We start from the raw sequence: 27,727 nt of genomic DNA on the forward strand, positions 1-27,727 counted from the left end.
ACGTTTTGCTTCCTGCCGGGACAATATTGTGTGGGAATGAGAACCTCAGGTACCGTAGCACCTTTTGTTCCTCCTTGAATTAAATCTCAATCACAGAAAATGCGGTACTTCGACCTAAAACTTACACTATTAATTCATCATTTTCACTCTGTGCCTCTGCTCCTCATCAGGCTGTGTGAAGCACAGCAAAGAATTCAGTCAAGGCCTTGAGCCATAAACAGACATCACGCACAGACATTGTTTTCATAACCAAACTGTTTCAGACCTTACCCCTTAAATCTACATAAATGTACTCTGGGTGACATAAAACACATTTTAAGTAATCAATGGTAATCAATGGCTCCTCATAAAAATTATGTATTGGGATATTTGTGTGCAGCATTTTGCATATCAGCATAAGCATTTGTTAGCAAAGCATTCTTCATTGCGTCAGCGTGTGTGTGTGTGCGCATCACTCTCCGTTGCACAAGCGTGTGCATGTGTATGTGTATGTGTGTGGATCACTTCTCAGTGAATCAGCATTTCAATTTGTGTGCGTGTGTGTGTGTGTGTGTGTGTCATTTCTCACTCAAAAAACAAGTGCACATCTGTTCATGTGTGTGTTTCTTTTCATCAGTGTATGTAGATGTGTGTGTTTGTGTGTTTTTGTGCTCATCACTTTCCTGTTCTGGTGTCTTGGGTAAACCACAGCCTGAAGCATCCCCTGGGGTCCTGCCCTCCTCCTTTTCAGTCTATTTGCGACCATTGCTGCTGCTGCTGCTGCTCAAAGTTCTGTCCATCCTGGTTCTGACCCCAATTGGGGCAGTCCTTTCTCCAATGTCCATGCTCACTGCAGGTGAAACCTGCATCTTCTTCTGTGTTTTTGTCCATTCTGAGGTGCCTGTTGACCTCAGTTGCTCCTCCTGTCTCTGTCACGCCCATTTTGCTGCCGTGTTGGTCCATCACTGTCCTGCACAATGTAAATGCAGAGTTATCAAGGTCAGCATTCTTTTGTTCGGCCTTACTTTTCATTCGGGCTTGGCAGGCGTGTCGTCACAGCTCTGTCAGCTGACGCAGTCTGTGAATTTTCCCCCGTGTAGTGAAACGGGCATTAGGTTTAATGCTCTCCGTCTCTGCTGCATGAGATCGCATTCCTGCAGCACTGTTGACATTTTCAGGTTGTTGTTGTGGGTCCAGCTGTTGCAGCATTTGGTCAGGGTCACGTAGAGGGGAGAGCAGGAGTCCAGGTCAGCCTCGGCTTCCAGGGCCGGCAAAGCAGCCTGTAATTAAACATAAAGAGAAAACAAAACAAAACAAAACAAAACAAAACAAAACAAAAGTGTACGAACAGGAAAATGATGTTGTGTTGGCTGTGTTACAACGAGAGGGGAGAAACACCAGGCCAGGCCCTGTTTCAGCCTTCTCTCCCCCTTTTTTCCTTTTTTTTTCTTTCTCACGATATAATCAACTCATAACCCACCAAGTTGACAGGACAACATGCACATGTTCAAATTCCTAAGATCATGTTTAAAGTCACAAAAGAGAAATTTTCTTTCCGTCAGTAATCACTTGTGTTGTTCAATCATCAGAAAACATCTCACAATTTGACTCTTAACCACTAAATTTGTTATTTCATCACTAGTTGGTCATACCAGTCTCTTTATTTTCTTTTTTCTTTGAAGGTAAATTGTTGTCCTGCAACCTAAAGGGTTTATTTGTCAGTAATGCATAATCTTCATCATTTAACAACAAAAGTATGTTAATTTTTGCTGCTTTAACCTTGCTGGAAAATCTTCACATGTTCATGAGTGTAAGCTGTTTTTTCATTGCATGTGTGTACATTTTCAGGCAGGTTAATTTTAACTTTTTCTCAAACTAGGCATTACCTTAAAATGTGTATGTGTGTGTGAATGGGTGAATGACTGGATATGTAAAAGCGCTTTGGGGTCCTTAGTGACTACAAAAAGCGCTATATAAATACAGGCCATTTACCATTTAAAAGGAGCCTTTCTCTCACATTTCTCTGCTCGTGTGTGTTTTTGTTCCACCTCTTGTTGTGATGCTCCGGACGCCTTCCCAACCTCCACAAGTCTGTTGGCCCCAATTTTGTGTTAAAACTTCTCTTAATTTCTCCTCTAATTCTCTCCTCGCTGCTGTCTGTTTCACAGCTGCTGATTCTTGCTGGGTGTGGTTCCCATTACTATAATTTTGTTTCGGCCGCTGTGCTTGTGGGGGCAGTTGGTCCAGGTCCGTAGCTTCCTGTATTAACACACTAAGAGATTTATTTAATATCATTTTCATCATTGTTAAACAGATAAGCAGGCAACACGCCCACCTTGACAGCGCAAACTGCACGCCAGTCTCCCAACACATTCCTCTCTCTGCTTCTCAATAATTATATGTTATATTTTATTTCAATGCTTATATTTTATATTTTATTTCAATAGGACCACTTTATTGATTTATTTATTTATTAATACTGCCAACACACACTGTGAGACGTTCTGGTACTAGAGTCAGAGGAGGTTATTAAGTCAGCCTTCTACCCTGAACTAAATTCAGGGCGGACTTAATTTTACGCGTTGACGCGCAACCTTTTCTCTTTCTCACCATCCAGTACTCACAGGAAAACAATAGGAGTAGTGCAGGAGCCTAGAGCTCCTATTCAATGAAGCACTTACTCCTCAACAAACATTCAGCAAACAGTTAGCGCGCTTAGAGAAAATCCTATTTTTATTTGACACTCTCGCTTCTCTGGCTACCAACCTTTATTTTTGTTGCGGATTGAGCCTCTCAGGGCGTGTTAATCCGTCTTACACAGGCGAGCGTGAGATATACTGGCTACCAACCCTTACTTATGGTGCGAAACAGGCCCCCACAGGGCAGGTTGTTTCGTCTTACCCGGGCGAGCATATTACATAGGACACGTCTGTCCTTTTCCTTTTCGGTCCACACAGGACCCTTCTACTTTGAGCAGTGTCAAACCAAAATCGATTATTCAACGCAAAGTGTTTCTGGCTGCTTTATATTCACCTTCAATGTTGCGCTGTGTTCTTTTTCCCGGCGTCACCGAGAACCCGGCGTCGTGGACCTGTATAAGACACTGGCCAGTAGGCGAATGTACGACTCTGGGCTTTTCCTCGCTTCGCTAGAAACGGTGGTTGCAGTGCAGGTAGTCACGACGTCAGGATCTGGTGGCTCCGTCTGTGAATAGTTAGATGATACAATAATATCAATAAACTATCCGGCTCGAAGGACCAATTAAATGTCAGTGGCAAGACATTTTTAAACATTGAAAGAATACAGAAACAGTCAGAGTTTTGTTCAGAGAACTACGTGCGCACGGGTGAGTGATCGGGTGATACTCACCCCGAGGCTTTGTAGTCAGCTTTATTTATACATCGTAGCATTCCCTGTTTTGTCAGGCTGTAACAGACAATCTGGGCATGTATGGGACACAGTGTATATGTGTGTGTGTGTGTGTAGTGTCTATCTCGAGGAAAACAGAAGCCAGTTGGGTCCTGTTTCCAAGGGTGTCTGCAAGAGACTTTCACAGGAGTCAGCGAATACTGCGGGGCTCATGTGTATGTGTGTGAGAAGAAGCAAAAGACAAAACATAAAGATATGTGAACACTATGTGCTTTCCAAGCCTTTCTTAACAGGAGCATATGAGTAAATGAGTAAATGGAGCATTATAAGGAGAGCTGAGTAAATGAAACATTAAAAAGGAAAATGTATCAAAAAGGAAAAACATCATAAAATCACAAAATCCCTTAACATTCTCTCACCTAAAACAAGCAGTCAGTGAGTGAGAGCATCCAGGAGTGTTTATTAGAGCTGCTATCAATGAATCGATGAAAAAGATCAGTGAAGGATTTCAGTGTGTGACTCACAGAGGAGCAGATGAAGTCTTCATGTTGTCGGGATGATGACTGAAAGCAGAGCGACATCATCCTCTTCACTACTTCCCTCTTAACATCATCAGCTTGGCACGCTGCTTCTGCAGAGCGAGGCTGAGCTGCTGAACTGAATGAGTGATTTTCACAGCAACACAGAGGAAACATTTTCTTTTAGAGTTAATGAACGAGATGTGCAGTTCCCTCTTTGCCTTTTCCACAGAAAACTGAATCAATATTGTTATTTAAACCTCTAAAATGCAAATAAAGAATACAAACTACAATATTTGTTCATCCAAAACTAATATATCATCACTGTTAGAGGTGGAAGGGTAATACTTTTTAAAAACATTTTTAATAAACTCTAAAATGATCTTGACTAAAATATAATTAATAACTGCTAATATTTTAAATACTGTTACTCTTACAGTGTTACCAGTCAATCACTCCTGTTCTTTTCTAATGATAATAATAATATTCTTTATTACTGAATTAAAGTTAGCTATTATTATTAATTTTTTTATTTCTTACAGATACTAACCACAGTTAACTTTATAAGGAGGGCTGCTGTTGGGGGTAAGTACTTAAACCCCTGGTGGGCTGTGAAGCTGCTGCTGGTAGACAGCAGTAAAACATTATTTATTACTCTTATTATTATTATGTACTTTATTCTCGTTTATCATATATGGAAGGATACGAGGAAACAAAGAGATAATATTTCACTTTAGTCTGACGTGATGATTAAAATTTTTGATTACAGACGTATTAAACTGGTCCTGACTCACGTTTCTTTTCTCTCTATTTGCTTTGTTTCTCTTGTCGTCGTCTTTACTGGCTAGAGCTATGTGAACAGTCCCTTCCTCCCTCTGAACAAGTGTTTCCTCTTGCTGAATGAAAAAAACTGAAGGTGTGTTCGTGTAAGGTGAGGAGCAGGTGGATTATGTCTGTGGATTTACTGCTGATTTCCTCAGGCAGAAGAAGACTGAAGGAATTTTTTTTTTAGCTATTTGCTGTTTTTACAGAAAGATGAAGACCCTGTTGGTGTTTGTGATTCTCCTGCACGGTAAGAAAATCTGCCTCTGTTCTCACAATCCAAGCTCCATTAATATCACACTTGCAGAGACACACACAGACACACACAGTCAGACAGGTTTGTGTGCATTCATAAACAAGGTGAGGTCTTAACTGCCACATGCTGTCGCAGTTGATACTTCACCTTGGTCCCACTGGGTTCTTCTAACCCTAACAGGATGAAGATACTGCCCTCCATCCTAAAGAAAGGGCACCTTTGTGGGCTTACTGCTACACAAATCCAGGTGGTATGTTGTATGTGTCACTTAGAGCCCTCTGCTGTTCAATGCAAGTAATGAGTTACTTAAAGTTTCTGCTGTGTTTATGTGTCTGACAAAAAAGGATAATAAATTAAAAAAAACATAAACAATAAAAGAAGCAATAAACTAAAAACTGCATTTAAGCATAATTGTGCTTTAGTCTTGGTAGCCATGCTTGCCAAAAGGGATAAAAAAGCAACCATCCAGGGTGTAGCCTCTTTCACTATGGCAGGTTTTGTTTTTAAAGTAATATAAGTTCAAGACTGTTTCAGTAAAAGAGTTCAGGACACACTTTATTTGGCTGACAGAAATGGATTTATCAATTTATGAAAGTCCAGACTTTAGGTTCACCCATCACAACATCCTGCAGTATGCCATTGTAAACATACTGACATTATCTGAGTCAGTGTTACTTTATCTTAAATGTCTTCTCTCACTGAAGCAGTGAGACAAAACTGCAGCCTGATGTGGTCTCTATCTGTTCTATTATCAGCTCGAGTCACTCTAAGCTGATGCACTTGGCTGGTTTCATCTAGCCACCATGACAGTGTAACTGGTCTCACAGGTTTTGTGACAGTTATGAAACAGCAGCCACTTTGGTCATGTCTCAGGAATAATGTCCTTATTATCTAAACAAATAAAAAAAAAACACTGAATCAATATGATTTCATGAAATCAGCCGGTGTGCATCACTGGAACTGCTGCATTGTGACTGTGGTATCTACTTCAGCCTGTAGTAAGTTTCCTGCTGTCATAATAAAGTGTGGGAATGATTTCAGGTTTAAACTCTTCAGTTTCCCAGCATGCCTCAAGTGTGGAGGTGCAGGAGGGAGCAGAGTTTGTCCTGCTGCCATGTAGGTTTCTCAGTTTTAATGTGAAAGAATGCGCAGTTGTGTGGAGCCGGTCCGACCTCAATCCACCCACAGTTCACCTGCGTGAACAGGAAGGCGATAACCTTCAGAACCAAAACCAGCATTACAGCGGGCGAACATACATGAATACTGATGCTCTGGAAACTGGAAACCTCAGCCTCACTCTGAAAAATCTTCAACTGTCTGATAGTGGCAACTACACCTGCACCGCCCGCAAGTCTGGACATGAACAGGGTGAGACAACAGTGCAGCTGCAGGTCCAGAGGGCCACAGGTGGAGGTCAGTGCAAACAAATGAAAAATCATGTGCAGCGTTAGAGATTCTGCAGCATTATTTTAACATCACGCAATTTTCCTGTTTTTGTTCACAGTTGTGTTGTTAGGGCGCAGCAGGGTCACAGTTCTCCTGGTTTTCTTGAATCTGGCTGCATTCTTAATTGTCGGTGGAGGCATGTACTTCAGACACTATTTTGTGAAAGGTATGTGATGTGACCCCATGTGTGATGTGGTCACATTTCCAATTTTAAATGATGGTGGTTAGTGATCTTGACTTCAAATGTTTTTAAGGGAACCAGCAACCTGAGAAAATATACAATTTTAATAAAGTTTTGAATTCAATGGCAGTAACAATTTTCCAAAAAGTTTCAGCAACAAAAAGCAAAAAATGAAACATCTGTATAATTATTTAACTAACTAACATCAATAACATTGTTGAGTATTAAGAGAGGCAGAGTTACCCAAAGTAAAGATGTTCAGAGTTTGCAAAAACAATTACAAAATAATGTTCCTCAGGACAGAATTCTGAAAACTGTAAATATCTCATCATTTACAGCAAATAACATTATTAAAGGTTTCAGAGAATCAGGAGTAATCTCTGTGCACAGGAACAAGGCTGAAAATCAGTCCTGGGCAGTGTTGGGCAAATTACTTTGACAAAGTAATTAATTATAGTTACAAGTTACTTCTTCAAAAAAAGTAACTGAGTTAGTAACTGAGTTACAATATTCTAAAAGTAATTAATTACTTGAAAAGTAACTATTGTGTTAACGTTTAACCCTCTGGGGTCCTGGGTATAATTGAACATTTTTTACTACTTTTGATTTTCCCTCCACATTTTACCTTTAAAAACTATTTACTTTGTCTTGTTTGGTATCATTCATCACAACCTCACGTGTCTGAATTTACAGTCATGTTTTCATTTTGACATACTGTATTAACACAATTGATCTAAAATCAGACAAAAAAACATAACATAAGAGTAGAAAAAGTTATATTTTTACTGTAACAACCACAAACATGTTTAATAGGGCTGCCACAAACGATTATTTTGATAGTCGACTAGTCACCGATTATTTTTGCGATTAGTCGACTAATCAGATCATGCATCCATTGGACGTAAAACGTACAGCTTATTGCACCAGCGTGCATCTGCTCTTATATAACTATCATTAGCTTACAGTTTTAAGTGTTTAAGGTATGTGCTAACTAAAAATAAAGACAAGAAGATAGTTTATTAAATTTTAATGAAGTTTGCAGATTGTTTCGGTGAAGTTTAATAAACTCCTTGCTATCTAAAATATAACGGGACACCGGAGTATGTTCTCGAGCATCTCACACTTCTGATAATCAGTTGTCTGCTTGACGTTTATTCAGCTGTGTAAAAACTATAACTTTAATCTCAGCCAAACCGATTTACTCAGGAACAAATAAAATACTAAAAAAAGCCAAACAATAACATTCTAAAGTTATCTAAGTGACTTATATATGTTTAACCTGAGTAGCGAAAGACGGCGGTGGGTTTGAAAACGATTTGCCGGGAGTCCGATGTTCTTACGGGCTCTAATGAGCCTTGCCCCCGGCTAGCTATCGAGCTGGTGGGTAACAGATGTCTCCGAAAACGTTGGTGCGCTTTTGAAAATATGCGGTGTCTTGATAAACTGAGCAGATATTTGAGGTTTTACACAGTTACATTCTCGCCTGAAAATATGTTAAACGTTTATTTTGTGACCCAGAAAGAATAATAAGAGTAATATTAAAACTAACTAGCTGCCGCCATTGTTGGAAACTTAGCTGGGCTGCGCTATGAATTCTGGGATAGAGTTACTTCTTCTTCTTCGGGGTTTAACGGCAGCTGGCATCCTTGTATATGCAGTGCTGCCATCTTCTGTTTCAGTCCGTTATTACACTCTTAAATCCTACTACTGATTCCTGCGTCTTTTGTGATCTTACAAAGCTTCAAACGACGCGTCGACTATTAAATCAGTCGTCGACGATTTTGATAGTCGACGTAATCGTGACTAGTCGACTAATCGTGGCAGCCCTAATGTTTAATGAATCATATTTCATAACTTTAAATGCAAATATAAATTGTCAATTTTAAAATCCTACGCACAAGTTTTGCAAACAACAAAGTTATTTGCACCCATTTACCTTTTACCCTTTTTTAAAATAACCATTTCAAACTATTTACAGAACAATCAGCTGTTCTGCATTCAATAAGATGCCACACAAATTATTTGTGCCACTCCAAAGCGCGCGCAGCTGCTTAAAGCTGTAGCGTCCAGATTACGTACGTAGTCAGCTACTTCCGTGCAACTGATATAAGATGCGGTAAGCTGAACACAGCTTCAACCGTCTGTTTGTTGAAAAATAGTAACGGACCGGATTTTCTTGTTAGTAACTGTAATGGCGTTGTAACGATAGGATTATTGGGACAACATGGACACTGCATCCTCAAAAGAAGAGGAGGCATCTGACTTGTCATTAGAGCTCAGTTAAAAAACATGATCTCTGATGGTAAGGTATAGTGCTTGCACATCTGGAAAGACTCAATCTGTGCTCAAAGTTATTTACAGGCTTTACAACAACAAATGCTCCCAGTGATACAATGTCTTCTTAAGTGAAGGCCTTACATAATTCAATAACATCATGCTAAACAGCGTCTGATAAAATAGCAGGGAAGAGCTCAGGTGCTAAACTGGTCTGCTTGCAGTCCAAAGCTTTTACCAGCTTAAAACCTCTGGAGGATCATGAAACAAGCATCACTCATTTTAAGTTTACTCCTTGTACATAACCAGAGGTGGGTCGAGTATCCAAAAATTGTACTCAAGTAAGAGTATCATTACTTTAAAATATTATTACTCAAGTAAAAGTAAAAAGTAGTCGTCAAAAAAGTTACTCGAGTAAGAGTAAAAAAGTACTTGGTGAAAAGGCTACTCAAGTAAGAGTATCTAGTGAGTAACTGTTTGAAATGTCCGATTTATTTTATAAATAAATGCTATCAGACAATCATAAATAAATATACAAATTTTAGTATTTTCAAAAGGAATATATGTAAAAAGATCCACAAAATAAGGCACAACAATTCTAATTTCAAGATTTCAGTTTTTCACAACGTAAAGCTTTTTCAAGCAAAACCCACAGTGAATATATTCGCATTTACAGCAGCCTCAGAGAAAACATTAGAACGAGGCAACTTCAACATAACAGACTGCAGCTGATGCGCTAGAATGTCATACTAGGGGTGGTTCTTTTAAATACAAGGAGGGATTAAGTAAATCAGAAACAAATGACAAAGAGATGCAACAGGTATAATCAGGAAAAGTTTATTCCCAAGGCAGGCAGCAGGAATAAAAAAAAAAAAAAAACACATCTGTGCTAAAATTCCATAAGAATAGACATTCTAACAAAACTTATTCTGTATACTAAAATACCCTGAAGTATAGACAGTGGATTAACACAATGTAATATGTAAAAATGTAAAAACTACACTCACAAATAAACACTGAAATCAGAGTAAAACTAATTATAGAAGACAAATACAAATTTCCACTATGTAGATGTTCATATGTGTATGGCTCACTTTACCATAAATTGTTTCTTCAGTGAAATGGTGGTTCAGCTTCAGCTGAAAGATTAATTGCCTCTGTTTTCAGTTTTGTTCAAAAAAGAATGACTTCATATAGGGAAAAATATATATCACATATGCAGGACACCTTAAACTAGTTTTTAAATTAAGCAGCAAGGCAGAACAAAGTCGGGGCTGTATCAAAACACAGGGACTAAACCCCAATTCAACCAGACCCAGAACTGATCTGGAATTAAAACAGGACTACAACAGTTCAAAATCAGGACTACTTAGGACTTAACCAGGACAGAACTAGAACCAGAACTAGATGATAGTAGCACTAAAAACCATCATAGACCTGCACTACACTTATTTTTTAATTCTACCAAAGTCCACTATTTAGATTCAGAAAAGTTTATATAATTATTTAGCCTTGTTGTTCAAACAAGTCTGCATAACTTAATAAATATAGAATTTGAAAAATAACAAACCTAAAAAGAAACACTAGGTACGAGATACATGAGTTCCTGTGATACGGTGATACTTTTGGTAAACAACCATTTGACTAACATGTCTGTCTCACCTGCTCTTGTTCCTCTCTCTCCCTCTTTGTGCTGACATTCATCAAATATACAGTGGAAACCAGATATTTATAAACTCTTCAGATAAAAACACAAACATTTTTAATTGTAACATCAAATCAGACAGCAGTTTGCTCTCAAGGTTCTTGCTGTGAAGCTGTGACCGTTTGGCAGTGAACAGGAGTCCTGCATGACTAAAAAGTCTCTCACAGGCTGCAGATGCAGGAAGAGCTGTATCGACTTTGATCGACAGCTTCTTGATCTGAGGAAAGTCATGCAATAGATCCACACCTCCAGTGAATGGACATGAAAGGTATCTCTCCAGTTCCTCTGCTTCTGGCTTTCCTGACCCCATGGATCCATCATCTTCGTCGGTTAGGCTGCTGTTTGTCCTGGCCTCATCCAGCTCTGTGTCTAGGTGATGTCTGATGAAGTGGAGACCTGTGGAAAGACGTAAGGTTTTCAAAAGAATTAGGTCTGGTCATCATAGTGCTGTATACACTGCCAAGCTGCAGATGTTTGTTTGGAGCTAGCCTCCAAAAACTGCCCATACACTGTGCGATTTTTGGCCCATTTTGAGACGATTTTTCAGTCGCGCAACAGTTTTGGGGATCGGCCGTGTTTTGCCTTAATCGTGTGTGCATCGTGTAGTATACATGGGGTAACAAAAAGCAGCTAACACCTCACGACCAGCTCCCAATCATCAATCGTATTGTCGCATGATAATCAAACCAGTTTGAAATCCACGACTACAACAACCAAGAGTTGAATGGACATTGCTGCTCAATCACAGCTGCCTGGTCAATGTTTTTCATTAGTAATTTAGCAGAGTTGATGTGTGTCTGAGTGAGTGAAAGACAGAGAGAGGGAGAGCAAGTGACAGATTTTGTATGATAAGCTTCATGTTATGGACGCACAGTTTGAGTACTCAGGTCGCATCAGAGCATCAGGCCGTATAGTGTGAGACCCTGCATCGTGACCTATGAACTTCTAACCTCTGCGATTTAATTGTACAGTTTGAGCAGGAGCGGAATAACGTGACTGAAAAAAATCGCAGTGTTTGCCCAGCTTAATGTGGACTGTTTAAACTAAACAAACTGCTGTTTCACATAATAAACCCTGTCACCCGCAGTATTGCCTTCTGTTTAACAGTTAAAGCAGTAGAGACGAGCTGTTTGCATGTGCGTGGAACTCTAGCGTCATTAACCAGGCTAGCTGTTAGCTTATAGCTCACGCTAGCTAACCAGCGAGCAGTTAAAAAGACAGCCGAAGCTGCACAAAACACCCACAAACTTATCTCACTACAACGTAGGGCCGGAAATATGACTCGCAGCTCGAGCTCGACACAGCTGCTGTAACATAAGACTGACATCCAGCTAACCACAGCTAAAAAGATATTTAGAGAAAACTTACCGTTTCCTCAGGTTAAACGAGTTGAGTTGTTTCACGCTGGTTTGTTTTGGCTCTCCCTGAAGACACCGACACTGCAGACATAGCTGTTCTTTTGTGCTGCTTTTAAGCGAAACATTCTTTGTATGTGAGGCCAAAGATGTTCGTCCTCTTCAGCTCTAGCGTAGACTCTGCCATCATATTTCTTCTTTCCGTGTGTCCGCTACTTTGAAACGCTTGGGCCGCTCTGCCCGCCACGGTTTCAAACTGGTCATGTGACTGTATGGCCACGTCTCATTGGTAAAAAAGTTACCGGAAACTCCACTGACGGCATGTTATCTAATGTGTTAAACTAATTATTTTTTTTAAAGTAACGAGTCGAATTTTGCAAATGTAGCGGAGTAAAAGTACCGTTTCTTCTTCATAAATTTACTCAAGTAAAAGTAAAAAGTATCGTGCAAAAAAGGTACTTAAAAAGTACATTTTTTTCAAAAACTTACTCAAGTAAATGTAACGGAGTAAATGTAGCTCGTTACTACCCACCTCTGTACATAACTATAGGCTGAGGCCAAATTACAGAAGAACAAAATGTCCTTCAAAAGTCCTGGTGAACTACTCCTGTATACTTTGCACATATTTCAATAAATCGCTTCACTGATTTCCCATTTTGTTGGCAAGATATCAAGACACGAGGGACGTTTGTGTAGTACTGTGTCACTCTGTACCTAGGATGAATGATAAAGAGAACACGTATCATATAAAGTCCAATGAGCTTCACCTACGTTACACCAGTACAAGCGGAATAAAACCCCACAGAGAAGAGAAAAATATAATTCCAGCCTAAAACAACAGGCAGTAATAGTGATGGTAAATTTGATTCTTTTTACTGAATCGAGTTTTAATGAGTCACTCAATAAAGTGAATCGGGTTTCTTGAGTCATTTGAGTCACTGAGTCAGTTGACCAGAGAGTGCAAAAATGTATATTTTCACTCAAAGTGTCTGTGAAGGTTCTCAGTCATCCAGGTCATCGTAGTCAAGGGAGTTTGCAAAGAAAAGCGTCTGGACTTCTTTAAGTTGCTTGAAATTCAAATTCAAATTTTTTTTTATTTGTCACATACACAGTCATACACAGTACGATATGCAGTGAAATGCTTACACAACTGCTCGTGACCTAAAGAAAAAACAGAAAAGGCTATGAATAAGATAGGAAATAAATATGAAAATTAAAAAGGGTAAATTTAACTAGGAAGGAATAAAATAAAATATATATATGAATTTGTTGAAAAATAAAATAACTGTACAACACAAATTAGAATGAAGGGCAAATTTAACTGGGAAGGAATAAGATAAAATATATATGAATTAAAGTTGAAAATAAAGTAGCTGTACAACAAAATACACAATACACAGTATAGAAATATATAAGAATGTATGAAGAAATATAAATATACATACAATAACAGCAGCATTTTACAAGTATTAAATGGAGATGGAAAAATATAATGTCCATTGTTGTGCAAACCACATTGTAGGTGTCTTGTGCAGTGCAAATATGCTTAAAGTGATTAAGTGTAAACAAAGTCCAGACTGTCCAGTGTGTGTGTGTAAGAATCATATGTGTGGGTCCGTTCTATGTGGTGGTGTGATGATTGAGAGACCGTATCGCCTGCGGGAAGAAGCTCCTCCTCAGTCTCTCTGTGTTGGTCTTCAGGGAGCGGAAACGCTTTCCTGACCTCAACAGAGAGAACAGTCCGTTGTTGGGATGGCTGAGGTCCTTCACGATCTTCCTGGCCTTGGTCCAGCACCGCCTGCTGTAGATTGAGTGATTAGATTGATTGCACCGCCTGCTGTAGATTGATTCACCTCTCATCCGAGAAGCCTCTTCAGTTCTAAGGTCAAATGGCAGAGAGTCCCAGATTTAAACCCAGTGGGAGTATCCCCCCAAAGAAGGACAAAGGACCCCCTGGTGATCCTCTAATCACATGAGCCAAGGTGTGAAAGCGGGTGTGGGACCTAATCAGCCAGGGTTTCGGGTGAGCTCATTGTGAAACCTGGCCCTTGTCCACCTTGTCATGTGAATTCCTGAGGTCAGATGGCCCAGGATGTGAGTGGGCGTTAAGGCGTCTGGGGAGGGAACTCAAAACTGGATTATAGATGGCAGACAGTTGGTGTCGTAAACCACCGCCTCTGTTCAAAGATGGTCGCTCACAGAGGACATAGATGGCCTCTTTCACTCCTCTTTCAAACCATCTGTCCTCTCTGTCCAAAATGTGAACATTGGCATCCTCGAAAGAGTGACCTTTATCCTTAAGATGCAGATGGACTGCTGAGTCTTGTCCTGTGGAGGTGGCTCTTCTATGTTGTGCCATGCGCTTGTGAAGTGGCTGTTTGGTCTCTCCAGTGTAGAGGTCTGGGCATTCCTCGCTGCACTGTACAGCATACACCACGTTGTTAAGTCTGTGTTTTGGAGTTTTGTCTTTCGGGTGAACCAGTTTCTGTCTGAGTGTGTTGCTGGGTCTGAAGTACACTGGGATGTCGTGCTTGGAGAAAACTCTCCTGAGTTTCTCTGATACACCGGCTACATAGGGGATGACAACGTTGTTGCGTCTGTCTTTCTTATCCTCCCTCGCTGGTGTCTGATCTTCTTTTCTGTGCCTTTTTGCTGACTTTATGAACGCCCAGTTAGGATAACCGCATGTTTTGAGTGCTTCCTTTACGTGTGTGTGTTCCTTCTTTTTTCCCTTCAGGCTTAGAGGGAACATGTTCTGCCCGGTGGTGTAGGGTCCTGATTACTCCAAGTTTGTGTTCTAGAGGGTGATGGGAGTCAAAGAGGAGGTACTGGTCCGTGTGTGTGGGCTTCCGGTAAACTTCGATGTTGAGGTTGCCATTCTCTTCAATGTGCACGGCGCAGTCCAGGAAAGGCAAACAGGTATCCTTTGTGTCTTCCCTGGTGAACTTGATGTTTTTATCCACAGCGTTGATGTGCGCAGTGAAGGATTCCACTTCTTGTGTCTTGATTTTGACCCAGGTGTCATCTACATATCTGTACCAGTGGCTGGGTACTCTTCCTTTGAAAGAGCCAAGAGCCTTCCTTTCCACTTCCTCCATGTAAAGGTTGGCTACAATAGGTGACACCAGGGAGCCCATGGCACAGCCATGTTTTTGTCTGTAGAAGCCTTCGTTGTATTTGAAGTATGTTGCGGTAAGGCAGAGGTCTAACAGTGTGCAGATCTGATCGGGTGTGAAGTTGGTCCTGTCTTCCAAGGAGCTGTCTTCTTGTAGTCGTTTTCTGACAGTCTCCACTGCCTCCGTGGTGGGTATGCAAGTGAAGAGAGAGACCACATCAAAGGACACCATGGTTTCATCTGGGTCCAGGGTAAGTTTCTGGACCTTGTCGGTGAAGTCGGTGGAGTTCTTGATGTGGTGTGGGGTGTTCCCCACGAGAGGTGCAAGGATGGTAGCAAGGTGTTTCGCAATGTTATAAGTGGCTGAGTTTATGCTACTGACTATGGGTCTGAGTGGGACCCCTTCCTTGTGGATTTTAGGAAGTCCATAAATGCAGGGTATGGCATCCCCTGGGTAAAGGCGGTGATATGTAATGCGGTCAATGATTTTGTCCTTTTCAAGGTCTTGAAGGCAAGACCTTTCACACATTGGCTCATGTGATTAGAGGATCACCAGGGGGTCCTTTGTCCCTCTTTGGGGGGATACTCCCACTGGGTTTAAATCTGGGACTCTCGGCCATTTGACCTTAGAACTGAAGAAGCTTCTCGGATGAGAGGTGAAACGTCTTCAAGCAACTTAAAGAAGTCCAAACGCTTTTCTTTGCAAACTCCCATTTTCACTCAAACTTAATTTGTTTCTCTTTTAATGTAAATTCTACTGCTAAGATTAATGATTGTAAAAGAAAACAACTATTTTCTTAAGAGCAAATCTATATTTATAAATATTATATATTTTCTCATCTAAATGTCCACTGAGCTGTGAGCCAGAGGGCGGTAAAGCGCCTTAACATTGGTTGCCAAGCAAGAAGAAGAAGGAGAAGAAGAACAAGCTGTGAGCCAGGAGGGAGGGGGTGAGTGAGTGATTCGTAACAGGAAGGGAGGGGGTGAGTGAGTGAGTCAGTGATTCGTTCAACTCGTTTGAGCTGTGAGCCAGGAGGAAGGGGGTTAGAGAGTCCTGAGTGATTCGCTTATGCTATGATTCAGCACAGGAGGGAGGGGGTGAGTAACTCAAATGTGCTGTTAGCATGCTAGCTGAGCGATGCTACTGTGAACCGAGGAGCTATTGTTTTGATGTGAGCTTCGACTCAGGGTTTTTTCTTCCAGTTCAGAGCAGAAATGTTTTTGTTAATAAACTGGCTGTTGTTTTTTTTCCCCACAATTTTAATTATAAGCTAGATATATTTCTACTAATGGAATTAGTTTGCTAACAGCAACAGGGATGAGTCAGTGAGTCAGTTGCGCTTGTGAATCATGATTCACGAGTCAGTAAAGTGATTCTCGAGTATTGAACGATTCGTTCACGAATCGAACATCACTAGGCAGTAATCAGAAAACACTGTAATCAGAAAACAATACAAATATTTTCAGGAACAACACTGAAAATACACAGTAACTATTTAAATCACTACCTGCTCCACTCAAGCAGACACATGCCAAAGGTTAACATCTTAAAGACTTCCTGTGAAGCTGATGATGATGTTTGTTGTCCTCTCAGTCCCGCAGGTGAAGGTGGATTCAGGGGTGGAGTCTGTTCAACTTCCCTTTATAACCACAGTGCACCTGCCTGAAGACGCTACAGTGATGTGGACTGACAGCTTTAACAGGACAGCCCATGTGCAGCAAAGTGACTCTGACCAGCCTCAACCACAACAACACTGGTTATACACAAACCGAACCAAGATGAAGAGAAACCGGCTGACAGTTTCCAACCTCAGTCTGACTCTGAAATACCCCACAGACAAAGACACAGACACATACACCTGCACCGTCAGCACCAGGGAGGGAAAAATCCTGAAGAAAAAAGTGAAGCTGAAAGTCAAAGGTCAGAGCTGTAGTTACAGGTCAAAGGTTTACAGTATAAGATTAATAGAAATGGTAAAGTTTGGTAACAAGGGCCTGTCATTGATAATGTGACTGTGGTTACTATGGTGAACAGGATGTTATGAGTGAGCTGCAGATACAGAAGGTCCCTACGTTTTTGGGCACTTTGTCTGTAAACCAGCAAAGGTGATTTTAAATGAAACTATCAAGATGTTATTGAAGCCTTCAACTTTATCCACCAGATCTGTGACCCAGATCCTGCATCCTCATATGGGAACTTTACATTTTCTGCACCTTTGACTTTATGCTAATTAATACGGATTTATACTTTGATAAGCAATGCTGACTTTATTGAACTTTGTAGAATGTAGCCCCTGTCCTCATATTAGAGAAATACTTCTGCTACTACAAAGATCAGTATTTATACTCACAAGCCTTTATTCACTCACACAGGCCAAACCCATAAAGTATGTAGAAATAAAAAGACACTGGGACTCTGGAGGTTAATTCAAGGGGTTTGACAGAAATGTAGCATTTAATTGGTCAGCCATTTTTGTAAATAGGAAACAGTTTTCTAAGGCTCTGGACAAGCTAACACAAATTTTAAAATATTGATTGCTTTTAGTGTTTGTGCTACAGCCTGAAGGTTTTTGCTGCAGCTGGCTTCTGTTGCTGCTTGTTTGTCTTTCTACCTTCAGTTTTCCCACTGCACCAAGCAAAGTGCAGCTAAAGTGCACAAGTGAGGAGTACACGCACATGTAGGGGTCAAAGTTTGACTGCTGTGTGCTGTGATGTGCCTTCAGCAACCAATGGAAACAAACCCTACAGCTGTTCAACCACACAATGAAGGAAAACGTTCTGTGCATGTCTGAGTTCAGTTAATTTTTATCAAAGGTTTATGTGATTACACAGGGACCTCAAAGGGGCTTTTAAACGGCTTTGCAGACCTCGGGGAGGAAAGCAGTGTTGTAGAAATTACACAGTCTTCACTAGTTGGGATAGTTACAAAGCTTTTTTCCTTTAGTCTATTAGATAGATATGATACAAACCACTGCAGTGCAGTACCTGTAATACCTACAGCATGTTCTAATCGCTCTAATAGGATATTATGGTCGACAGGAAGTCACATATACAGACACACACGCACAGACACGTACACACACACATTCACTTACATACTCGCACGAGCATTCACACACACACAGTGCCTTTGCTCTTACAACACATCATACAGGTTTTACAAGAGGGGGTTGTGTAACTGTATTCATTTAATAAAAGGCTGCGAGGAGAGGCTGGAGTTGAAGTTGACTGAGTTTGGGTGCAGAGCTTGCAGCTCTGAGATTACGACCCTTGCGCAAGTAAAAACTGATCGAGCTCTGATTGTCTTGCTTTGTTCATCGGGATAAGTCTCTGAGCTAGCGAGGCCTGCGAGTGCAGACCTAACAACCACAACAGACGTTTCTTTAAGTTCATTTTGAGCTCAGGCTGAGCATTCAGAGAGCAGATCAAGAGACCAGCTGACTGTGTAGTTGAATCATAGTCTAGTAACTTCTACAGTTTCTTTGAAAGATTCTAAGAAATAATATAAACCTTGAAAGATAAAAATAAAAACTTTACTCTTCAGAAACAAACAAAGGATTTGATTCTGTACATTTGACACAAAGCATTCTGGTAAAGAGTCAGCTCTGCTGCTGATTGGACAGACACCACTGTACTGTACACTGTACTCTGTACTGTGGAGCAAAGGAACATATTTCAGAGTCGAAAATGGTCAAACATGTTTTCACTGAAAAGGTTTAACTTCATGCTGCTGCACTGTCTGTACAACTCATTGTGCTTTGTTGTCCTCTCAGTCCCCTGTGTAGAGGTGAAGGATGGGGTGGAGTCTGTCCAGCTGCCCTGCAAAACCAGACATCGCCTGCCTGAAGATGCTAAAGTGGAGTGGACTTGTATTTACATCCGAACCAGGAAGGTCCACGTGTATGAGAACGGCTCTGACCAGTTTAAAGAACAGGACTAGTTTTACAGAGACCGAACGAAGATGAATAAAGACCTGCTGAAAACTGGAGACCTCAGTCTGACCCTGAAATACCCCACAGACTGGGATCACTACACCTACACCTGCACCGTCTACAGCAGGGAGGGAAACATCCTGCTGAAGAAACAAGTGGAGCTGAAAGTCAGAGGTCAGTGAACTGCTGTCTCACCCATGCTGGATATGATATCTCTTGTAGGAAAATATCTGTTGAGAGACTTTGCAAGCTCATCTAAATGTGTTGCAATTGTTTATCGTTTATTTCTCTTGATCCTAACTTCAAAATAAAAGCCTCTGGCATGATTTGAGTGGGAGGGAAACATCCTCATGAAGAAACAAATAAAGGTTAAGGTCAAAGGTAAGAAACCAAATAACAGTTTTGCTTATCAAGAAAGACTGACAGATTCTTTAAGGATCCCAACTTGTTTTATTTTTAACTCCACAGTCACATATTTGGTTCACAACATGGGTTTCAGCTGCTTTCAGTTCTCCTGTCACAAGCACTCACTACAGCAAATACCATTGCATGTTAGATTTAGGAGAGATTTTTCTACAGCTTGAAGGTAGCATATGCTTTTGTTACAGGCCCCACTATGATGGGCGCGTAGCCAGATTACGATCCTGTAAAACAGGAGAGAAAGTGAACACAGGAGACACGCTGCCGTTCGCCTGGTCAGTCTTGCCAGAATTTATTCATACAACACGAGCATATCTGCTCCACTCTTTTGGTAACTCAATTGCACTGTATCTGCTCATTCCCTCACATGGCTTGTTTTCCACCAGTACATTTCAATTAATCCACACCACTGGCATAAAACAACAAAGGGTTTAAATGAATGAAACAAATGAAAACTACACCTCTTTTCCCATAAATCAGATAAACAAAGTAATTCACATCATCATGGTAGTGTCTTATCATAGAAAGGAATCTCTACTTTCAACATTACTGCACTACTGTCCTTGCCAGCATTTTTGTTGGCCGTACTCTTGTTAGCTCTCTCGCTTCATATGTCTTTTTCAGACCAGTTAGATTCTAACACTGAAACAGCAAGTTTACACATGACTTCAGGCGGGCTCAGAACACTTTACAGACACGTTATACAAAACATTTGCCATGAACACAAAGCTACAAGTTTATCAGGAACTGTAAACCCAACCGGGTTGGTGCTTCTTATTATTATATGGAGTATTATACGCAGTTGCAACAGCTTGCTAGCGTTACCCAGGCATACAGCCTAGCTATAAGATCCTACAGAGCTAAAGTAGCTCACATAGCAACAGTGTAATACATCACATATCACAGACCCGTCTTATGTCATGAAAGTCTAAGTATCACAGTGTCCAGCTGTGTATTTCTTTATGTTTTTGACCACATTACTGACCTGTAAAACAGGAGAGAAAGTGAACACAGGAGACACGCTGCCGTTCGCCTGGTCAGTCTTGCCAGAATGGAAAACTTATGGCAGCTATGCACCCGACTCAGTTCCCAAAGCACGCTGCTGCCCCCTACTGTCCAAAGTGTTATACACTCTCCTGGCAACAGGGAACTTACATGACATTGTGGATATAAATTACACCAATAAACCAGCAAAATAAAACATGCATAATAATCTCCATATATCACGACACTTAACTCACAATTGTGACCACATATCTGTGTGGATCCTTTACCTGATGGGTACAATGTCCTGCTACTGATAGTGCTGGCGTCTGGGAAGGGTTCTCAAAACTCTTGAACAGAGGCGGTGGTTTACGACACCAGCTGTCTGCCATCTATAATACAGTTTTGAGTTCCGTTCACAGACGCCTTAACGCCCACTCACATCCTGGGCCATCTGACCTCAGGAAATCACATGATAGGGTGGGGCCAGGTTTCACAATGAGCTCACCCGAAACCCTGGCTGATTGTGACCCACACCCGCTTTCACACCTTGGCTCATGTGATTAGGTAGAGGATCGTCAGGGGGTCCTTTGTCCCTCTTTGGAGGGAAACTCCCACTGGCTTTAAATCTGGGACTCTCCACCATTTGACCCTAGAACTGAAGAAGCTTCTCGAATGAGAGGTGAAACATCTTCAAGCAACTTAAACAAGTCCAGACGCTTTTTTATCCAAGCTCCTTAGACTGAGTAGACAAATCTTGCCCCTGATTATTACCACCTGTATATTTTAAATTACATTTTGTTTGTAGTGTCAGTTTACTACAGTCGCTTCAATGAGCTTTATATTGTAAGGTTCAGTAAAGACCTCACTGACCTTGTTCTTTCAGTGTGTCGGGTGGAGGTGGAGGAGGGGGCGGAGTCTGTCCAGCTGCCCTTCAAAACCACAGGTAACCTGTCCAGTGCTGAAGTGGAGTGGTGGCGATACGAACCTGAACCACCAATTACGGTCCACAAATATGAGCAGGGGTCTGACCAGCGAGACAAACAGCACCAGGTCTACAGAGAACGAACAAGGATGGAAGCAAACTCAGAGATGACTGGAGACCTCAGTCTGACCCTGAAGAAACCCTCAGACAGAGACACGGGAAAATACATCTGCAGTGTCAAGGACAAGAGGATCAAGAGGAAGAAAACAGTGCTGCTGATAGTGACCAGTCAGTATGAGTGTGCATGTCAAAAAATATTTCCGTTTGTGTGGTTGAAAATCATTATTCAACCATTACCATTAATCAAATAAAAACCTGCTTTGTATATTCACTTATGTCTGTGCAGCTCACGATGTGATTTTCCTTCAGACTGCACGTTGGAGGTGGAGGAGGGGGCTGAATTTGTCCGGCTGCCATTCAGAACCACAGAAAACCTGCCTGAAGATGCTGAAATAGTGTGGAGACATACTGAACTGGATTCATCACTGATCGTCCACGTGTATAAGAACGGCTCTGACCAGCCTCACAAACAGCACCAGGTTTACAGAGACCGAACGAAGATGAATGAAGACCTGCTGAAAACTGGAGACCTCAGTCTGACCCTGAAATACCCCACAGAGAGAGACAACTGGAGAGTATGAATGTATAATCTACAGTAAAAACAGAAACATCTTGAGAGAGACTACAGTATTACTAAAGGTCAAAGGTCAGTGTGAAAATATGTTTCTTTGTCTCCTGTGTGTGAAAATCTTGAAAAAAACTTGAATGTTACTATACTTGTGGGGACCAAGTAGATGGCTCCACTAAGATATAAAAACAAGTGTATGTATGTGCGCGTCGGGAGTGAGAACGGGTTGGTGTGTGTCTGACTGTCTTGTGTCTCCTCTGCAGGGAGAGTTCAGGTCCAGGATCAAACAGGGGACATCAGGAACAGAAGCAGCTCCATTGATCCAACTCCTCTGATGGCTGATCAATCAGTTTGATCTGAAGGCTCAGTTTAGAATCAGCTGTTTGATCATGAACATGGATAAGCCTCCTCTTTCAGCTTATCACAAGGACACAGTAGGAAAGTGATTCTCAAACTGTGGTACGCTTACTACTGGTGGTACGTGGGCGTCCTCTAGTAGTACAAGGTGAAGCGAGATCAATCAATTGGAGACCAGAACAACAAACGACGGAGGCACCAGACAAGTGCAATCAAACGATGAGTTTATTAACACCGGAGAAGAAACATCAGCATATGTCTTCCTCTCACAAAAATACAATGGATGCGGGTTTTATAGCAGTGAGGATCACGCCTCCACGTACGTCAACACAGGTCAAAAATACATTGTGTACAGTCATTGTTTACAGACAAGGGTACATCTTGTACATCTCTAATAACTATAAACAGACATATAACTTCTCTTTTCTATAACACCTGCCTTTTAAGGCAATAAACTTCAAGCTTCAGGGTCTCTAAGGGCTAATTATTGACCCTCGTCATCAATCATTAAGTAAACTAATTTGCAGCAGGTCTCAGAAAGAAGCAGAAGACACTTGGGCCTTCGCTCAAGCCTGTTGCTAGAGTTGTGTATTGTAAGCATGCATGCAATTAACCTGCTATGTTCTCATCTTCCCTCAACATGTATCACCTGGACACTCTCACCAGTGAAGCTTAAAACCCTCTTGGATGGAACATCAACTCTAAACAAGCACAGATATGCAATGTGTATAACATGAACTAAACCTGAAATAGAAAGGCCAATGTGATGACAAACATATTCAATGCAATATGAACCCTGTAAGAAATATTACTGATAAAATAATACTGTAAAACATGTTCTTAATGCATTTATCATAAGGCAGATTATATAGTAGCAATAAAAGAATCTCTGAATCCCAACAAAGGGAAGCCTCCAAAGTTTTTTTTTAAGATTAAAAAATATAGCATGTTCTGACTGAGAAAATAATAATAATGTGCTATGCAGTGGCGAGCAACACAGCTATGTTAGCATAACATAAACACAGTGAAGATGGAGGATGAATGAACTTTTTTCCACTCAATAAAAGTTAAGGTGAGGGTTCCTGAAGGTTAGGGACAAATGCAATCACATGGCAGGATGCTGTAAGCGGACCAAACTTCAGTCAGGAGAACAACTGAGATCATCCGTCCACAATACAAAGTTAGTCATTAATATACTGCTGCATGGGCTGGGCTGTAGTTTATGGAAGAGGATTAGGGCCACTGGAAAAAAAAAAAAAAAATTCTGACTTTAATCTCAGAATTCTGACTTTAATCTCAGAATTCTGACTTTATTCTCAGAATTCTGAGATTAAAGTCAGAATTCTGACTTTTTTCTCAGAATTCTGAGATTAAAGTCAGAATTCTGACTTTATTCTCAGAATTCTGAGATTAAAGTCAGAATTCTGACTTTTTTCTCAGAATTCTGACTTTAATCTCAGAATTCTGACTTTATTCTCAGAATTCTGAGATTAAAGTCAGAATTCTGACTTTAATCTCAGAATTCTGACTTTTTTCTCAGAATTCTGAGATTAAAGTCAGAATTCTGACTTTTTTCTCAGAATTCTGACTTTAATCTCAGAATTTTGAGGTGGGCACCTGCAGGCTTCCAGCTTCAGTGACAGCGATGTGTCCAGTTTGGCAGGTGGAGAACTAATTCACTAAATATGGTGGATATAAGTGATTTTTTGCGTGGCCGAGGGGTCCCCGAAGATGCTATTTTATTAATGGAAGAGCAGAAGGTGAGTAAAAAAAGAGAGATACTTTGGTGTCTCTTATTTTTACAGGAAAACAGTTACGGTACAGTTACGGTTAGCTGTTAGCATGCTTGTTAGCTTATAATGTTATATAGGAATGAACGTGTTTCACGATGTTACAGTATACTAGGTGAATTGACGTTTTAACTGTTGTTGATCGCAGGATCATCCCAGATGGGTTCGTTGCATTTTATTTTATTGTTCTACTATTTCAGAGTTTTTCAAGGCAGTTAAGCGGAGCTGTGTTACAGATGCTAGCCGCCTGCCAATATCACTGATATATTTGATATTGGCAGTAGGTTACACTTAGTACAGCGGAGGAGAGAAACTGTAATGAATGTTTATGCGGATATTTCACTCAGAAAAATGGGTGGCGTTCATACACAGCCCCGGTTCATACTGACGATCCCCTCACAACATGTTAGCTAACACAAACTAATGTAGTGCATGTAACTGTGTATACGTTAGTGGTACAGCGTCGGAAGAAATGAGCAAACTGTTAACTGTTTATAATGTCAGAATGACGTCATCGTTCTCCTGCACTGTGTAATGTATGTCAGCTCAAGAAGGAAATCATATCTTATACTCTGAGCTGCCCAGTGCACTTAACGCCTACGTGTGGAAATGGTAGGCTGCACTATAGTTCACTACCGGTAAAAAATAAACTTAATACAGTATTTGGGTTTTGTTTTTTTTTTATAGAACAATAAAATAAAAAGTGCTGGCTGAGGAGCGCTGCCGCGTTGAACTTTGACCTCGGAGTGACGTGACGTTTGTTCGCACAACCAATAGAAGTGCAGAAAGTCGCAAATCAGGCATATTGTTCGCATAAACACAAAAATAAATAAATCAATAACGAAATAATCCCGATGTTGTGCCAAAGATGATTTGCAATGTTACTTTGTGTTCTATGTGTAATACCTTTGCTTAAATGACTAAATGGACTGTGTATTTATGACTCTGCGTTATAGTCCTACATACATAAGTAACATTCATATGTACAGATAAAAATGTACAGAGATATGTACACAAGCGTGTACACAAAAGTCTACTGCTGATCGAGCTGCTCAGTGTTCGTACAGTCTCATGCAGAGGGCGTGGAGGTGTTGTCCATGGTGGATGCTAGCTTAGACAACATCCTCTCCTCCCCAGTCTGCTCAGTGGACTTTAGCGGACCGCTAAAGCTGGCCCTCCCGACCAGTTTGTTAAGTTTCCCCCTGTCCCTCTCTGCCATTCCACCACTCCAGCAGACCACAACATAAAAGACAGCAGACGCCACCACAGTGCCGTAGAACATCCTTAGAAGACGTACTACCTACATTATAACCAATCAAGTCCTGCCTTTTTTTAAATACAGATTAGGATTTACTATTTACTGAAAGGCTATGCATTAGTTTGCTTCTTTCATTATTGTGTTTCGCCCTGCATAAACTAGATAGCTTTCCTGATAACTACAGTCAGTACTCTCCTACTGCCATTAGCGGTGACCTAAGAGGCTTAACCGTAATATTGCTTTGCAGTGTAAATGTTGCAGAAAATGACTGTCTTTTCTTTCTTCTTGTGTGCAGATTGACTGTGACGTCATAGCACTGATGGATGACGCAACTTTGGCAAACTACATTCCCTCGTATGGAGACCGAATTGCCCTCTTCAATTTCTGCAAAAGCAAGCAACCACTGTCAAAAAGAAAACTAGGACTTCTGCAAAAATTTCACCTCTCGAAGTGAGAGAAACAGTCGCTGACATGTCAGATTTGGATGACTTAATAAGACTGTATTTCAGACTTTCCTTCAGTAACAAAGAAATACTTTCAATTTTAGCACATAGTCATCAGACAATTATGAGTGTTCGAACTCTAAAGAGAATTTGTAAAAGACTTGGGCTTTTTAGAAGGAAGAATCAATCAAACTTGGAGGAAGTGCTAGCCTTTGTCCAACAACAGATCATGACAAATGGACAGATGCAAGGTTATCGTTGGCTACATCTTCGTGCAATTCAACATGGATTTGTGGTGTCACAAGATACTGTAAGATGCATAATCAAATTGGTTGACCCTCAAGGTGTGGAACTGAGACGAGCTCGACGGTTGAGAAGACGTCAGTACAGCTGCAGAGGGCCAAATGCTCTCTGGCACATGGATGGCTATGACAAGTTGAAACCATATGGTATTGCTATCAGTGGCTGCATAGATGGTTTTAGCCGCTATGTTTTATGGATGGAGGCTTATACCACAAACAATGACCCTAAATTGATTGCAAGTTATTTTCTGAAAACAGTTTCATGCATCAATGGATGTCCAGAGAGGTTACGTGCTGACCGAGGTACAGAAAATGGTTGTGTCGAACAAATGCAGATGTTTTTACGGAGAAACCACACAGACAGTTTTGCAGGTGAGAAAAGTTTCCTTTACGGAAGAAGTACAGCCAACCAACGTATAGAAGGATGGTGGACTACCCTACGCAAACAGAGTGCACAATTTTGGATGAACTTATTTCAAAGTTTTCAGGATGATGGCCACTTCACAGGGGATTTTTTGGACAAAGGTCTTATCCAGTTCTGCTTTCTCAATCTTATTCAGGTAAAAGCATGTGCTCATGCTATGTAATGTCTTAGCTGCAAAAATAGAAAATATAAATATGGTTAGAACATTTTTTTCTTTAAATAAAATATGAATTTTATTTCCATTTTAATATGTCTTGATGCATGCTCAATCAGCCAGGTAAGGAATGATTTTTGACAAAACATTTCTCACACTGAAAACGCTACATCCAGATGAACAGAATCAACTTTTTGGGATTCCATTTTAATACTTTGATGGAATTGTACTCATGTTATCAGTGGAAGTAACTGCACCTTTCTCAGCACAGGTGCATGGAGCATTATTTATTTATTTATTTATTTTTTCCACATGGTTTTAATTACTATGGAGTCTGTTACCTAGTGGTCCTTTGGGCACGGTTTCAGAAAGCAATCTTATCATTTGGTAAATTCTCTATTGAAAATATATTGTAGAATCATTGCACACTGAGTATAAAGTGTTGGGCTATCTATTCAACAGTAGAATCATGTAGCACCATTCGGTGTCCATGTGCTTTTTAGTGACAGTGCTATTTTGTTTTGCTGCTTTGTTTTACATTAATTAGAGGTCAGTTTCTATGTCTGTTGATTAATGAGTTAATAAGCCTCAACTTTGGCTAAATCTGCTGGTACATGGTCTGTTTCATACACTTATATTGTGCTGTTTTTCATGTAGGATGAACTTGATGAAGTTGTGAACACATGGAACTCACACAAAATCCGGCCAAGTGGTAGTGCAGCATCGGGTCGACCAGTAGTAATGTACTCATTTCCAGAGCTGCACAGTGCTGAGGACAGACTGAAACCTATTTCTATGGAGGATATCACTTTGTGTATGGAAGAGTGTAGCCCAAAAGGTCAATACCCCTGTGATGAAACAGTCTTTGAACTGTGTTGTCTGCTTATGGTAGAAAATGAATGGGATGCCCCAGGAGATCCACTTGGTGCTACAGATCTGTATATTAGGTTAAGAGAAGAAATACTGCAAAGTATTTAAGAAACTTCAGTGTGTAAATGTACAAATAAATACAAAATATTTCTCTTTATCT

At 40.7% G+C, this 27,727-nt stretch overlaps 2 protein-coding genes and 1 long non-coding RNA gene across 3 annotated transcripts; 2 read left to right on the plus strand and 1 right to left on the minus strand.

Annotated features, from left to right (window-relative positions):
• Nucleotides 1–2,536: 2,536 nt before the first annotated feature.
• Nucleotides 2,537–3,751, minus strand: LOC109201492 (uncharacterized). Its single transcript, XR_002061549.2, has 2 exons — nucleotides 3,349–3,751; nucleotides 2,537–3,183 (listed from the first exon to the last, which is right to left on the minus strand). It is a non-coding gene; the product is annotated as an uncharacterized LOC109201492 (long non-coding RNA).
• A 947-nt stretch (nucleotides 3,752–4,698) lies between these two features.
• Nucleotides 4,699–19,008, plus strand: LOC109201471 (uncharacterized). The gene is made up of 5 exons (XM_019357163.1): nucleotides 4,699–4,938; nucleotides 6,001–6,357; nucleotides 6,449–6,556; nucleotides 16,615–16,941; nucleotides 18,794–19,008. Exons 1-5 carry the CDS (start codon nucleotides 4,902–4,904, stop codon nucleotides 18,958–18,960), a joined length of 996 nt encoding a protein of 331 aa, XP_019212708.1. The 5' UTR covers nucleotides 4,699–4,901; the 3' UTR covers nucleotides 18,961–19,008.
• Nucleotides 19,009–23,844: 4,836 nt separating this feature from the next.
• LOC109201469 (uncharacterized) lies at nucleotides 23,845–27,724 on the plus strand. The gene is made up of 3 exons (XM_019357161.2): nucleotides 23,845–24,086; nucleotides 25,670–26,679; nucleotides 27,355–27,724. Exons 2-3 carry the CDS (start codon nucleotides 25,846–25,848, stop codon nucleotides 27,673–27,675), a joined length of 1,155 nt encoding a protein of 384 aa, XP_019212706.1. The 5' UTR covers nucleotides 23,845–24,086; nucleotides 25,670–25,845; the 3' UTR covers nucleotides 27,676–27,724.
• The last annotated feature ends 3 nt before the right edge of the window (nucleotides 27,725–27,727 follow it).

This window comes from Oreochromis niloticus, linkage group LG3 (genome assembly GCF_001858045.2).
Source record: "Oreochromis niloticus isolate F11D_XX linkage group LG3, O_niloticus_UMD_NMBU, whole genome shotgun sequence".
NCBI lineage: Eukaryota > Metazoa > Chordata > Actinopteri > Cichliformes > Cichlidae > Oreochromis > Oreochromis niloticus.

Excerpts from the sequence above, each read along its gene's own strand:
- LOC109201469 (XM_019357161.2), top strand. The coding sequence starts at position 25,846 with ATGTCAGATTTGGATGACTTAATAAGACTGTATTTCAGACTTTCCTTC. Across the intron at positions 26,680-27,354 it reads GCTTTCTCAATCTTATTCAG|GATGAACTTGATGAAGTTGT; the intron begins GTAAAAGCATGT and ends TTTTTCATGTAG.
- LOC109201471 (XM_019357163.1), top strand. The coding sequence starts at position 4,902 with ATGAAGACCCTGTTGGTGTTTGTGATTCTCCTGCACG. Across the intron at positions 4,939-6,000 it reads GTTTGTGATTCTCCTGCACG|TTTCCCAGCATGCCTCAAGT; the intron begins GTAAGAAAATCT and ends TAAACTCTTCAG. Across the intron at positions 16,942-18,793 it reads AGTGAAGCTGAAAGTCAAAG|TCCCCTGTGTAGAGGTGAAG; the intron begins GTCAGAGCTGTA and ends TTGTCCTCTCAG.